Source organism: Pieris brassicae, chromosome Z (assembly GCF_905147105.1).
Source record: "Pieris brassicae chromosome Z, ilPieBrab1.1, whole genome shotgun sequence".
Classification (NCBI taxonomy): Eukaryota; Metazoa; Arthropoda; class Insecta; order Lepidoptera; family Pieridae; genus Pieris; species Pieris brassicae.
In genome coordinates this window covers 6,954,901-6,968,388 of record NC_059680.1, presented here as the reverse complement: position 1 = coordinate 6,968,388, position 13,488 = coordinate 6,954,901, and the positions used below count along the sequence as shown (strand labels likewise).

Here is a 13,488-nt window from a genome sequence, read left to right as displayed (position 1 = left end):
ATCTTATTAATTGTTTCTTATTATAGGGTTATAAATATGTGTACCTTGCGTCCTTGATTTACATAATGTATGGAACAATATTAATAATATATATTATATACATATGTCTTTTATATGTGTGTTCTTAAATAAAATGCTACTAAACTGCTGGACTGATTTTGATGAACGTTACTAGTTTCGACAATGGTTTCGTTACAATAAAAAGTTTTTAAGACGTGTATCTAGGGGTTTGCTAGTTATTATATGTATTGTCTTTATAAAAATGAAATATGTAAAATAATTGTACATTATGTAATATCTTGTCATGTTAACTATAAGTCTTCAGTAACTAATGTTTATCGTTATCACTAACGTTTCAGTTTAAAAATTAATAACCGCAACAAAACACGATTTAACTATTTGGAAACTATTTCTGTTTATGAATAAAACCCTACATCCTTTATTTTTAAATGTAAATTAATTTATAGAATTGTGCTTACACTTAATCACAATTTTAAAATGATTGCTTAGCTCACCGAAAGTCTAATAAAACCAATATCAGTATTGCAACGCAAGACACAAATTTGACAGAAAAGAACAAATACCTAACTGCATTACTTATTAAAACTTGCGTAATAATTAATGAATTTTCCAAACAATACCAATGTTTCCAAAGTCCGAGTACTAATGACTAAAAACAAAATCATTGCACTAATTCACATTTCACTCATAATATCTGTGCATCTAAAAACGCGTAAACGAATTGGTTTCGTATTCCCAATTAATTGCATATTGATACTGGCGAACTGCTCAAGGCTTCATTAACGAAGCTTCACGTATGTAATTAAATTTTAACAACCGAAAATGATAAAATATTCCTAACATCAGATTATCTCTTTCTGCGACAAAAACATATTAGTAACAGTCGAAAACAAAAATCCAAACTAAATAAGCTTGGCTTCGTAACGTTAGGGAGTGGACTGGAATTACGTCTGCGGAAGAGTTGCTGCATCTGGCACAGGACAAGATACGCTTCATACTGACAACCTACCTCCCAATGATGGATTGGCACCACCAAAAGAAGAAGATTATAAAACCTACCTAACTATTTTTCAAGTGGAAAACGGTGCTGTGTACAATGTAAGTTACGATATTCAGTGTTAATTCCACGTAACGCCCCTCGATTTAACGACGAAGTCCCTAAAGCGTCAAATCAATTAGCTTTGGTTGGTTTAGCTTGACTTCGACACAATTATACACTCTACATAGTATTACACCCACTCACAATAACGACGACAAGAGTACTTTTTAAGTTGCTAAAATTTGTCAAAGCAGCGCTGTGTACGTTCTTTTATCGCTTTATTATGCTAAGCCCGCAAAAAACTCGATTGTCGGCATCATGCATACGAACTTTCTAAGAAATTCCTTCTTTTGTTTACAAATTGGGATTGATTACACGTGTAGACTGTTCTTGACCATGACTAATAAGTAGGAGTAATAGATTATCTATACCTTTCCCTTCTGTACATTTAACAACATCTCTCTATAACGCCATAAAATGCATAAAATTCAGTGTCGTTATATAGAGTTTACACTGTATTTATATAACAAAGTGTAGACACTTAGTGACCCTCTATAGTATTAAAGGTAATAATACAAATATCATTGCATTACATATATATATATATATATATATATATATATATTTAATTAGCTAACTCCAGAATAAGTTAGCAACTGTTTCTCATAAAAACTAAATCAGTCCAATTGCGCCGTTTTAACTAAAGTCCGTCCCTTTCCATCACAGCGTAAACACAATATGGCAAAAAGCAACGGGACTACTTTAGTTGAAAGAGCGCAATTACACTTATTTACTTTTTCAAAATGATGACTATGATTTGATTGATCTAAGGAAAGACTTTGGTGCAATCTGATATATCTATTACACTAAGTAGTGCTAAGCCCAAGGGAGCATGGGGACATGTTCCTTGATCAATATTTAGGTCAAGTATGTGATCAGGATTGTGTAACATATGCCTGTATCCTCCCGGTGCTTAGTTAGAGATGGACACATGGAAAAAAAAATAGTCGCCCCACCCCGAACCCACAATCTCAGGGTTAGTATCGCATGTTTAATTAGCATAAACTATTCTTGCAACGGGTTGTTATTGTATCCTAACGATTATATATACGAATTTTCGTTAATGTTTAAATGTCTTAATCCAAGAATAAAAGCTAGTTCGTTTCACTTACGGACTTTTATACGTTCACGTGTTATCTTTCAATTATCTTTTGTTTATTCAATATATGAAGAATACGCTTTGAAAAACAAATAGCAAAACAATTTATTAAATCGTACATTGCTCAACAGCTGTTTTCTTAAGATATAAACATCTTCTTTAATTTGTATAAAAATAATTTCCGTTTGGAGATCAGGAATATTAGGAGATATTTAAGACTAAAACTGTAACTGTAAACATAAGCGTAATGAATGTAGGAAGTGAACTTAATATATCGAACATACGAGAGGGTGGGAAGTGCTACAATTCTAAACAACGCACATTGGTATCGATTTGGCGATAGTTTGTCTTTATTCTATGGACGAGAAAACTGGGAATAGTGCAGCTAAAGCTCGAACACAAAATTTATATAAATAAAAGTAGGCTAAGTAAAGATTAAAATAAAAACATGAAAAGGCGAGGGGCAACTGGTTAAATATATAAATTATGATACACCTAACCTAGAACAAGGTTTTTATTAATTAAGGAATTATATTCTAAAACACATCAACGAACGTTAAAACACACATTTAGAATGTTTCATCAAAACTACATTTGACGTGCTATTTCAAATGTAAACACTATATATTACTTCCGAAGTAATTATAACTTCAATCCAGTCTAGTTATTAGATGCAGGAACTGCTTTTGAGACCTTTGAAGATGATTAAGGTCAATACAAACCACCTTCGGATTAAAATCTAAACATGAGGTTATATAACGGAATTGTTCGAAAAGAAGTAATCGCGGCAAGTTACGCGGTATTCATCAAATTTTTTAAAATTCAGTAACTTATATAAAAAAAATCTACCACGCAATTAGTCTTCTCTAAAATTATAATGTTATTTGTATTTTATGAACATTGAACTAGTATATTAAGTGTAAATCCGCTATACAAAAGAAAAAATAAATATTTTTTAATGATAATTATTAAACGTTTATTTAAAATAAAGTGGTACATTCATGCAAAATTTATATTAAACTTAAATACTTACATAACAAAAACAGTGGGTAATATTAACAGAAATTGTTCTTTCATATATATATAATTGAATTTAAAAATAGATATTACGGTCGAAATAGAAGTCACAACTATATAAGCAACGCAACTGTTGAAAAAAATTGCCACAAAATAATTAAAATAGCGAAAATCATCATTAACCTTTGTATACACTACGGCTAAACATAAATTTGTATATAAAAAAATAAATAAATCAGTGGCGCTACAACCATTTTCAAAGTCAGATTCTAAAGTACAAAAATTCAGAAGTACAACCTAGTGATATAAATACATATCGGACATTGAAATAAGGAAAAAATTCACCAACATATATGAAAGGACATTCATATTTCAAGTTGTTGGCAGAAAATTTCTGGACAAACAATGTATGAAAATATAATTGTTATCAGACATCTATAGGTGTCTCCAGAAAATACACAAGTAAAATATTAAAAGTTGTATGTACAGTTTTTCTGTGGCAATATACTTTGAAAATCATCAGTAACCTTTGTATACACTATGGCTAAACATTAATTTGTATATATAAAAAAAAAAATCAGTGGCGCTACAACCATTTTAGGTCTGGGCCTCAGACTTCTGTATCTGTTTCATGATCATTTTGTTGATCTTATCGGCAAGTAGGTCCTGTGCCTAACGCACACCGTCGACTTTTTGGGTCTAAGGCAAGCCGGTTTCCTCACGATGTTTTCCTTCACCGTTAACGACTGTGAAACGCGCACATAGAAAGAAACTCCATTGGTGCACCAGCCGGGGTGTTTTATAAGAAGCTTCAAAATACAATTTTATGACAGTTCTAATAGAACAAAGGATTAAGCTTGATGAATAATGGAACAGCGGAACATAAAACGCATAATAATTGAATATGTTTTGGGAATTTTTTTCTTTAATAATGGGATTATGGTGTTGAAATATAAAGACTTAAATCATACATCATTTTAAGATTACTGCTATATCCATATTTATACTATAAAAAAGAATATATTTACGACACTCTAAGGATCTATGATTTTGAAGTAAATTGTATTGCTAGTGCATTTACAGACATTGCAACGAAGACACTACAGGTAAAAAAACCATCATTCGATTTACCTTGAAGTTTTTACCTGTTTATCACAAAAAAGTAACAAAAAAACTCACCTGCGTGGTGATGAGACTGATTTCCCGCTCTCTGTAAAAAAAGAAAAGAAAATAAATAAAAAAAATAAAAATGTGCAGTGAAAGGACGTGCAACAAATTAATGCTACAAATTAAATTAAACTTTCTAGTCTAAACTCCATTAAGGGATAAAAATAGAATACAAAAATATAAATTAGTGTCAACTAATATTAAATGGAATAAAAAAGCTGTATAATGTTCGTGTACTGTTTAAAGAACTTTATTTTTCATTACTAAAATGTATTTTATTTACAAGAGAAACTTAATATGTATATTCAATTATACACGTCGCCAATAGCCGTCCCAATTTAAGTCTACTAGGTTCACTCTGATATATATCTTTGTTAAACGCGCTAATATTGCGAATTTTAGACGGTAATTGCACAACCCATAGTGAATAATAATAAAAAACACTTTTACGCCTAAGCCTTTTACATAGCAAACATGACAAGAATCAACCTTGCAGTCTCATACAACTTACTTAAGACTTTTGCAACATACAACCTAAATATAAACGTATCTAAAATTATATTAACAACCAAAAAATCATGTAAATTAAATTCTCCTTGACCCTGTTCATACAAAAATAAAAGCAATTCCATTATTTTCCATCTTAATGTTTGAATGAGAAAATACAACAAATACAACGAGATAACAGTGGTATTTATTGACAATAGTTGTCCTACTGAGTTGTGTGTACAATATATTAATAGTTTAAATTCTCTTTGTTTGTCCTTCGAGTTATTAGCATACTGTCACGTCTCATTACAGTAATATTAGGACTAATGAGAATATAACTATTACGTAATCCTATACGAGGCTAGTAATAACTAAAGGATAAATTGGTTTTTGGTTAAAATACTGGCTAAATTCATTACACCGGATATTGAGTACACGGCAAGTTAATGAGCTATCAAAATGCATGAAATGTAGTTTTCAGGCGATATTTATGATAATCACCTTAAAATATTAAATTAAATTATCCGTTGCATCAAAGGTATCCTGCTGGCAAAATATCGCTATTTTATGTATACAATAGTAGCCGAATTAACACAAAACAAAATCTAAATAAAGTCAGATTCTAAAGTACAAAAATTCAGAAGTACAACGTAGTGATATAAATACATATCGGACATTGAAATAAGGAAAAAATTCACCAACATATATGAAAGGACATTCATATTTCAAGTTGTTGGCAGAAAATTTCTGGACAAACAATGTATGAAAATATAATTGTTATCAGACATCTATAGGATGTCTCCAGAAAATACACAAGTAAAATATTAAAAGTTCTATGTACAGTTTTTCTGTGGCAATATACTTTGATACTCCAGTTCGTATACCGTAACCCATGGGTCATGGTAATTTGTATAGTTTGTATTCATCAGAATAGCAATAATCTATAGTACAATAGATTTCTCTTAAAATTTAAATATGAATAAAACACGAAAATGATTATCGTATGTTTTATATATTTAAAAAGCATTCATTCTTTTTAAATCACTTGAAAATGTATACATATAGTATATATAATATAACTGTGGGATTACTTGCGCAAAAATTAATACGTACTAATATTTCTAGTAAAACGGGCTTAAATACAAGTTTAGTTTCATTTTTTAAATCATGTTTTAGATAATTTAATATGGCCGAAACGTCACTGGTCATTAATCCATCACGATAAACATGACAACTCGATAGTAACAATATATGCTTTATAAAGAATGTTTAAAAAATTCAAGCATTCAAAACTCAATAAAAATAACTTATTAAAAAGTGTCATAGAGAAGAAAAGTATATCAGCCCTATTATATTATTTTAACTAACTCATATGTCTGTTTTCATCACGGCGTAAACCTAATTTGACAGAAAGAGACGAACGAGGGTTTTTAAAAAAATGCATGAAACTGTTTTTGACTTAATATGATTTTTCTACTAAGACTACCTTTTTAGTAGCTACGTATAAAATAAAAAAGGCCTTTATTCTCTAGTATATATATATAACATAATAATATATGGATCATTTTTCTATGGTACCCCATAAAAACCTAAGTAGTAATAAAACTAAATTTAACAATTTATTTTATTATTTTTCCAATTTCTTGATCCATAAAAAACATCCCACATAGTTCGAAGTGTAATTAAAAAATTACTTAAATCAAACCAGCCGTCTTCAATACATTTTGCGATTCATTTTTAAGGTTAAGGTACAATGTACAACCAAAATATGGCATATTTTAAAGAAATATCTAAATTTAGTCAAATTAAGAGCCATTGTTGCATATGAATCAAACAACAGAATGTAAAACGTGTTTCAAGTCCCAAAATAGGAATTTAGAAATCGCATTTGAATATTTTAATCATGATGGACAGTCAAGCTAACTTCATAGTTCGGGAAGCTCGGATACGGATTGAATTTTTATTTTATATCAAAAAGCCTAATGAAGTAAAATAACTTAAGTAATTATGGTTGAGAGCAGAACACGACCCTGGGCAAAAGGATTCTGAAAATGTATTTTTTAGTTTTGAAATAATAAACTATATAAAACTTCGCCAAACCGCTATATTCAAACACGTATACTTAAATGACATTGTCTTTGAAGTAATTGTAAAACAAAAGAACTGACACGCCGTTAACCGCCAGCATTATTTATAGGATATTAGAATAATTTGAACTCGTGAGCAACTTTACACAATGTAAGATAATTTAGGAATAAACATAAAATGTGCGTGAATTTTCCGATATTTATTTAACTGTCCTATTTAAAGTAAGACATATAATCTAAATATATATATAGAAACATCTGGAATCTAAATACATTTCCGTACTATATAATAAACACGTTATATAAGTATTAAATATACACAAACAGATTTAAAAGATAACCACATTTAAATTGATTTCGTGGCCGAAATGTAATTAAAAACAAATTTAATTCAAACACTAGCTAAATAATAGGATCATGTTTATTCGGAACGATTCATTAGGAAGTACTACGCCTTTGTTTAAAACCGTAAATTAAAGCAAGGACATGATGTTTATGCTAGGCACTTTGCAATTAAAACACTCACATTTACAATCCGTTGATAACCACAACAATAAACATACACTGACCACCTTCCTTATCACGTATTAACATCTTATCAAAATAAAACCGTGATTGTCTTACTCCCTACCGTCCAGTTTGATAAGTAATGTACAGTCTATAAACCAATTCTGTTTAATTACTATGTATTATTATTGCATAAGACAATGCATAACGAACTTTGGGGAATTATTTTCTTTTTCAGCAACAGTAAACAGTGTTTTAAACCAAAGGAAATATAAGTAGGTATTCAACAACGATGCCGTCATTGCTTTAAGTCATAAACACAGGATAAACTCAGTTAGTCATAAACGTTGCAGAATCTATGTTGTAAAATGTCCAACAAATTTATAATAGGAGGTCGGGCAATGAAACTATTGCAATTACAAAACGCAAGGTTAATTCTGCTAAATAAAAAAAATATCACCTGTACATTACGTTGATCCTGATCATAGTTCTGAGCAACAAGACGTATACCGCTCAATTCTAAGGACCTCGGGTCTAGGGATCGACTTCGAGGCTTCTCAGAAAGGAGCATATCGTCATCCCTTTTCCCCTTTTTCCATCTAAAGTAATTCGCCATAGCAGTTAATACATGTTCAACAATACATCACGACACTTCACTATAATTTACGCGTCTTCTTAAACACTGTGAGGTTATAACGCGAAGACATCTCTTAAGACACTGAGCGATAACATGGTTGTCACGAGACGTTCTTTTGTTATGCAATGTTATACTGTATGAAAGTAGACTCCGCAAACGAATTGGGAAGCGCATACCTTATCTTAACACTTGGAATAGTGTTAACTGAGCACCATCAGCCGTTACCCAATCTTCGTAGACAATACCAATGTGACGTAGACATTTTCTTTATCAAAACGTGTGCTCACAAAAAAGTTGTTTCCATAATTATCATTCTATATCACTTTATTGCGATGTCACGATACCTAAACGTCCCTGCGTATGATACGTCTGCGTATAAGATAACTCGTTGCACAAGTCCCGGCAATTGAAACAAAGCTGATAGTTTACTACTGGTATTATTCAATTGTTGTCCGTGTTGGTTTTCTAGCAGGAAACAGTCAAGGAAAATATGTTTTTCGCGTAACGTCATAATCCGCTTTTTACCTATGGACAATGTTACGTATGTTTTTTTATTAAATTTGCCAACTCTAACATTTTTACCAATGAAAAATATATATTTTTTTGGAGGCTTACTTAATTGAGAGACTAAAATATAACAAAATAACCCACAACATATTCCGTGTTGGTCTCATCTAATTCAAATATTTTAATTATACATATATAACAAATTTTGCCAAGATATGCATAGAGCAACGTGTCATCGACAAACGTAAAATTCGCAAATGTTTTTACGGCACATTAAAAAGTTAAACGAATTTGCTAATCCAATGCTACGAATCGCTATTTTAGTCACACTGTATTTAATATTGAAGTACGTATTAAAGAAGTTTAGGCTGTTAATACTAATTTCAGTAATGGTTTTGTCACTCAGCAATGTTTCCACATTGTCAACTTAGCCATCAGAAACTACAAGTACCGGCCACGGTAGAACTGTAATAATGTATGTTGATATTTTTGAAAAAAAACATAGAAAGCTCGTAAAGAGTTCGTGCGTTCGAATCAAGGCTGTGCACAATTTCTTTCTGTGTGCAATTAGCACTTACTACGTTCAAAGCAAACGTAAAACTGCGACGTCTCAAAACCAAAAGTCATGACCTGTGTCAGACACAGAAGGCTGATAACTAAATTATTTATAAATAAATGATCAATTAAACGGATGCAATCTGAGGCCAAGACCCATTTAGGGTTGTAGCGCCAATGAATTATTATTTAGAAATTATATTTTATTACTACAATATATATTATATTAACTATTATATTCGAAAACTATTTAAAATCCACATAACGCATTTATCGATTATAATAAAGAAATTATTATAATTTAGTCTACAAGAATAAATTTATTTAGTATTTGGAAAGCTAACCTGTTTCTTAAAACAGGTTAAAATATTGCTTACAAAACCGTACAAGTTAACAACTAACACAGCATGCACACAATTAAAAACGACAAATATAAAAGAAATCAAATGATTAACAATAAATAAAAATTATATAATTTTTGTTATTTTTATTCGTTTAAAACATTAGCTAATAAATAACATAAAACTAGGGGTATTTATGTTACCTATAAATAATATAAGTGTAGTCTTTGGACATTATCGGATACGAGAATGTTATATTACAATTTATGAGTGTGGGAAAAACTAAAGGGCTCATTTTGGCTTCAACTGTTCGCACAATGCTAACATTTGGTTTGCGCTACTAATTATTAACTAAAATATATAATATATATGTCACTTAAGCTAGGAATCTCAACACAAGGAAAGAGAACGCGAACTTTTGTTTATTACAATTCTACATAAACGCGAGTTATGTATATTTTAGGTAATAAAAAGCGTAAACAAAATGTAAACAATCATTGTACATATGAATCCAATATTGAGCCTTTTAGTTTTTACCACACTTAAAATTGAATTTTAACATTCTCGTTTCCGATAATGTCCATAAGTGTAATTTAGATTTATGAACCCTTAGATAAGCCAAGTTATTTTTGTTAGCATCGCAACCTCTCTACCCCTAATTTTGTGTTAGTTACAAGCTCATATTTAAAACCATTAAAGTCAGTTATTACCCAGCTACAAATAAAGAGATTTACTTAAACGTAACAACCGCCACAGAACTTAATTCGCGGTATAAAAAGTTCGCATCGAGTACACTTCGTCGGACGGGAGGGAAAGGCTTAAGAGGCTGGCGTAGGTCTCTTTGGAATGTTAAAATTAAATTTACTCGGTCATCGGTAAATTTTTGAATATGACAAAGTGAATATCCGATTGTAAAGAGACATAAATAAACCGATACGTTGTTTAGTTTATCATACTATAGGCGTTTAGAAAACAAACTAGATTTTTATAAAAACAGTGGGGCTATAATCCTTTTTAATTCTGTTTTTTATATTAAATATATATTTTCATTAGAAAATTCCCCAACTATATTATCGCCGAAGGTATTAACTGATCTGCGTATGTAAATTATCATTAGCTATTTTAGACTTGATCATTTTTCTTTATTTACCATCCAGATACAAACATTTATGAATAAGAGTCTGAAGTAGATTATTTCACCCTTCTTGTACAACCCTAAACAGGTATAAAATCTTTTGTCCCTATCACGCCCGTGATATATCAAATAAATCATACTTCAAGTAATTGCCTTGTATGTTTTTGTTTTCTACATCGACATCAATGTGAATTAGAGTTCCTAATGCAGGCATTGGGAGACGGCAGATCACTTTGGTTCTGATTTGTGCCTACTTAAGCATAGCCTGGTCAATTAGGCGCCAGTAATATTATTATCCCATTAGCCAGACATTCCCATCGAGATAATCGTATGTAGTAAGTGCTGCTTGTCTTTACTAATCGATAAGCTATGTATGTGTATATTACGAGCTATGTATGTGTATATATTTGTATATGCAATAAGTTAGTAATATGTCAATTTAAATGTAATAAGTTTTATAGACGGCTTATGTAAGTAGAAATAAGGAAATTCTAAACATGCGATGAGAATAGATAGGGCAACCGAATTATCTTTAACAAAGGGTTAAAAAGTTGTCTTATTATAGTTCTATCACGGTGTAGTTAAATATTGTCTCTAATCAATACTAGATAGTACCTAATTTGTGCTAAATGTAATCTATATTTTTAACTAGGATCTCAACTGCACGGATGGTGAAGTGGCCTAAAGGCTGCTTTACCACCTCAATCGTGCGTAATTATTCGCGATCAATTCCCAACCCCCCCACCGATAAGACCCTAGTCCCGAGAGGGGTTTTGGTTTTTTTTCTAACAAACTTTATAAAAATCAATTTCCAGTCTTGAAATTTTGAATTTAATTAAAACCCTAATAAATGCTACTCAGGCCCTCTCGTTGCATGTACAAAATTAATTCCGCACCCAAACTTAAAATGGACCACTATTTCACTAAAGCAACGACATCTAATACAAATTATGTAAGAAAAGTTTTAAAATAGCGCCATCTAGAGACACTTAGAAGAAATAAATCATAGCATAAATTTGTTGTGATTTAATCCAAGCCTTTTAATCATTCGTAAATAAATGTAGCTTTTTCCTAAATTTTTCAGACTGGTATTTAATAATTAAACTTGTAATTTACACATTTCGCCCACTCAAACTTAAAACCGATTATTATTTCACTAAAGCAGCGACATCTTATGCGAATGATATAACACAAACTTTTAAAGTAAACGCCACCTAGAGGCGCTTACTAGAACTAAGTTAACATGAACTTGTGTAGTTAAACTCAAAGCTATAACATATTCTTAATATTAAGAGACGGCGCCTTTTTCTTATATTATCAAACTGAATTTAATAAGTATACTTTAATTATACACATTCTGAGGAAATAAACATTGGTTTTAGATCAAACGGTCCGATTCGGGACAATGAAGTAAGCTTCATTCACACATTTATAGATAAATTTGTTTTGGTCTGTCTTAATAGGTATTTTCAAAATCAGAATATATAATTAGTAGTTTGATATTTTTATGCGTAGAGAAAATATCGCTTGAAAGCTGCATTATCACAAATAATATATTAGATTATCAATGTAACTAATTATATGGTTATCAATACACGCATATATAAGTTATTGAATAGATTTAAAAACTATAAATAAATTAAATTTAGCTGAAAGCTAATTCTTATTAAATGGAATCTCAATTGATAGTCCTGTTATACAATTCCAATTTACTGTATTTTCTTCCAACTCTTTTATTCCACATTAGGATAATATAAGACTTCCGTATGTCGAAATTCAATACAATCTAAAGTTAGCATAAGGTAAGCCGTTCCTACTGGGACACCGCAAACGCTGACAAAATAAGCCGAGTTAGGAGTGTGTAAGTCTCCTAAATCATTATCACACGTATACATTCTCCTCAAGATATCTAATATAACTTACCGTTCGCCGTTTATCCGCGTCAAAGGAGCCAGCATGTGTTGGAACTGACTGTCTTCCGCGGAACATTTCTATCACTTTGCTTATCGCGCTGGGGCGACGTGAGGCTGGCACCGTTACTGTGTGATAGTACTGAAAAAACAATGGATAAACGCGAATTATATTGATGTCTCTAAAGCTTTTCTTATTGATGCTTATTGATGTATACAAGAATAAAATAAAAATATTAACAATAAAGTTTTTAAAAAAGCAACGTGAAACGAGCCTGCTGCTAGTACCTAAACAATATCTTCCAGGTTTTAGTTCCAGGTTTAATCGTGGTCAGCAAGGGATCACGTTGTTTGTAATGTACACGCCTAAACCAATAATGTGAAATAACGTTTCACGGTTGTCTATTTACAAGTATTTACAGCTATACTCCTGTATTTTCCTTTTTTTCTTAGCGTCACTCTATTTACATATTGGAAAACATGAAATATAACGTTATTTACGAGATCGAATTCCACCGTGGCATGATGTGTATGGCGGTGTCGCAAAAGAAAACACAGAAAACACGTTTTCTTTCGGGAAATTTCGACCCGCAGAACAAGCCCCGCGGACGGCCGGAGACCGGTGATGACGATGACGACGACGAACTCGATGACCAAGAATTAAAGGCTTTTGAGGCAGCAAGTAGTTTGTGATGGCAAACTACGTCGTTAGCTGCAGGCTGCGGTGTTATTGATAGAACTGTATTAATCCAGATGAAGCAAATTGGGAAGGTGATAAAGCTTAAAACCTCACAAATTGGGTGTAGCAAATCGACAAATGTGCGTCGACTGCTACATAACTCAACCGGCACAATAATGAAGGGATTTTAAATCACTTTTCATCGCAACTTTTCAATCAAAGCGAACTCAACTTTTCA

General features: G+C 31.4%; 1 protein-coding gene across 2 annotated transcripts in view; it reads right to left on the bottom strand.

Moving 5' to 3' along the window:
* LOC123718969 (5'-AMP-activated protein kinase subunit gamma-2-like) overlaps nucleotides 1-13,488 on the bottom strand; it is a 45,527-nt gene that overhangs the window by 22,830 nt on the left and 9,209 nt on the right. For both annotated transcript variants that reach the window (XM_045675993.1, XM_045675994.1), the window contains exons 7-8: nucleotides 12,585-12,713; nucleotides 4,416-4,446 (exon numbers count right to left, since the gene is read on the bottom strand). In XM_045675993.1, coding sequence (XP_045531949.1) covers nucleotides 4,416-4,446; nucleotides 12,585-12,713 — 160 coding nt within the window. The remainder of the gene's footprint in view (nucleotides 1-4,415; nucleotides 4,447-12,584; nucleotides 12,714-13,488) is intronic.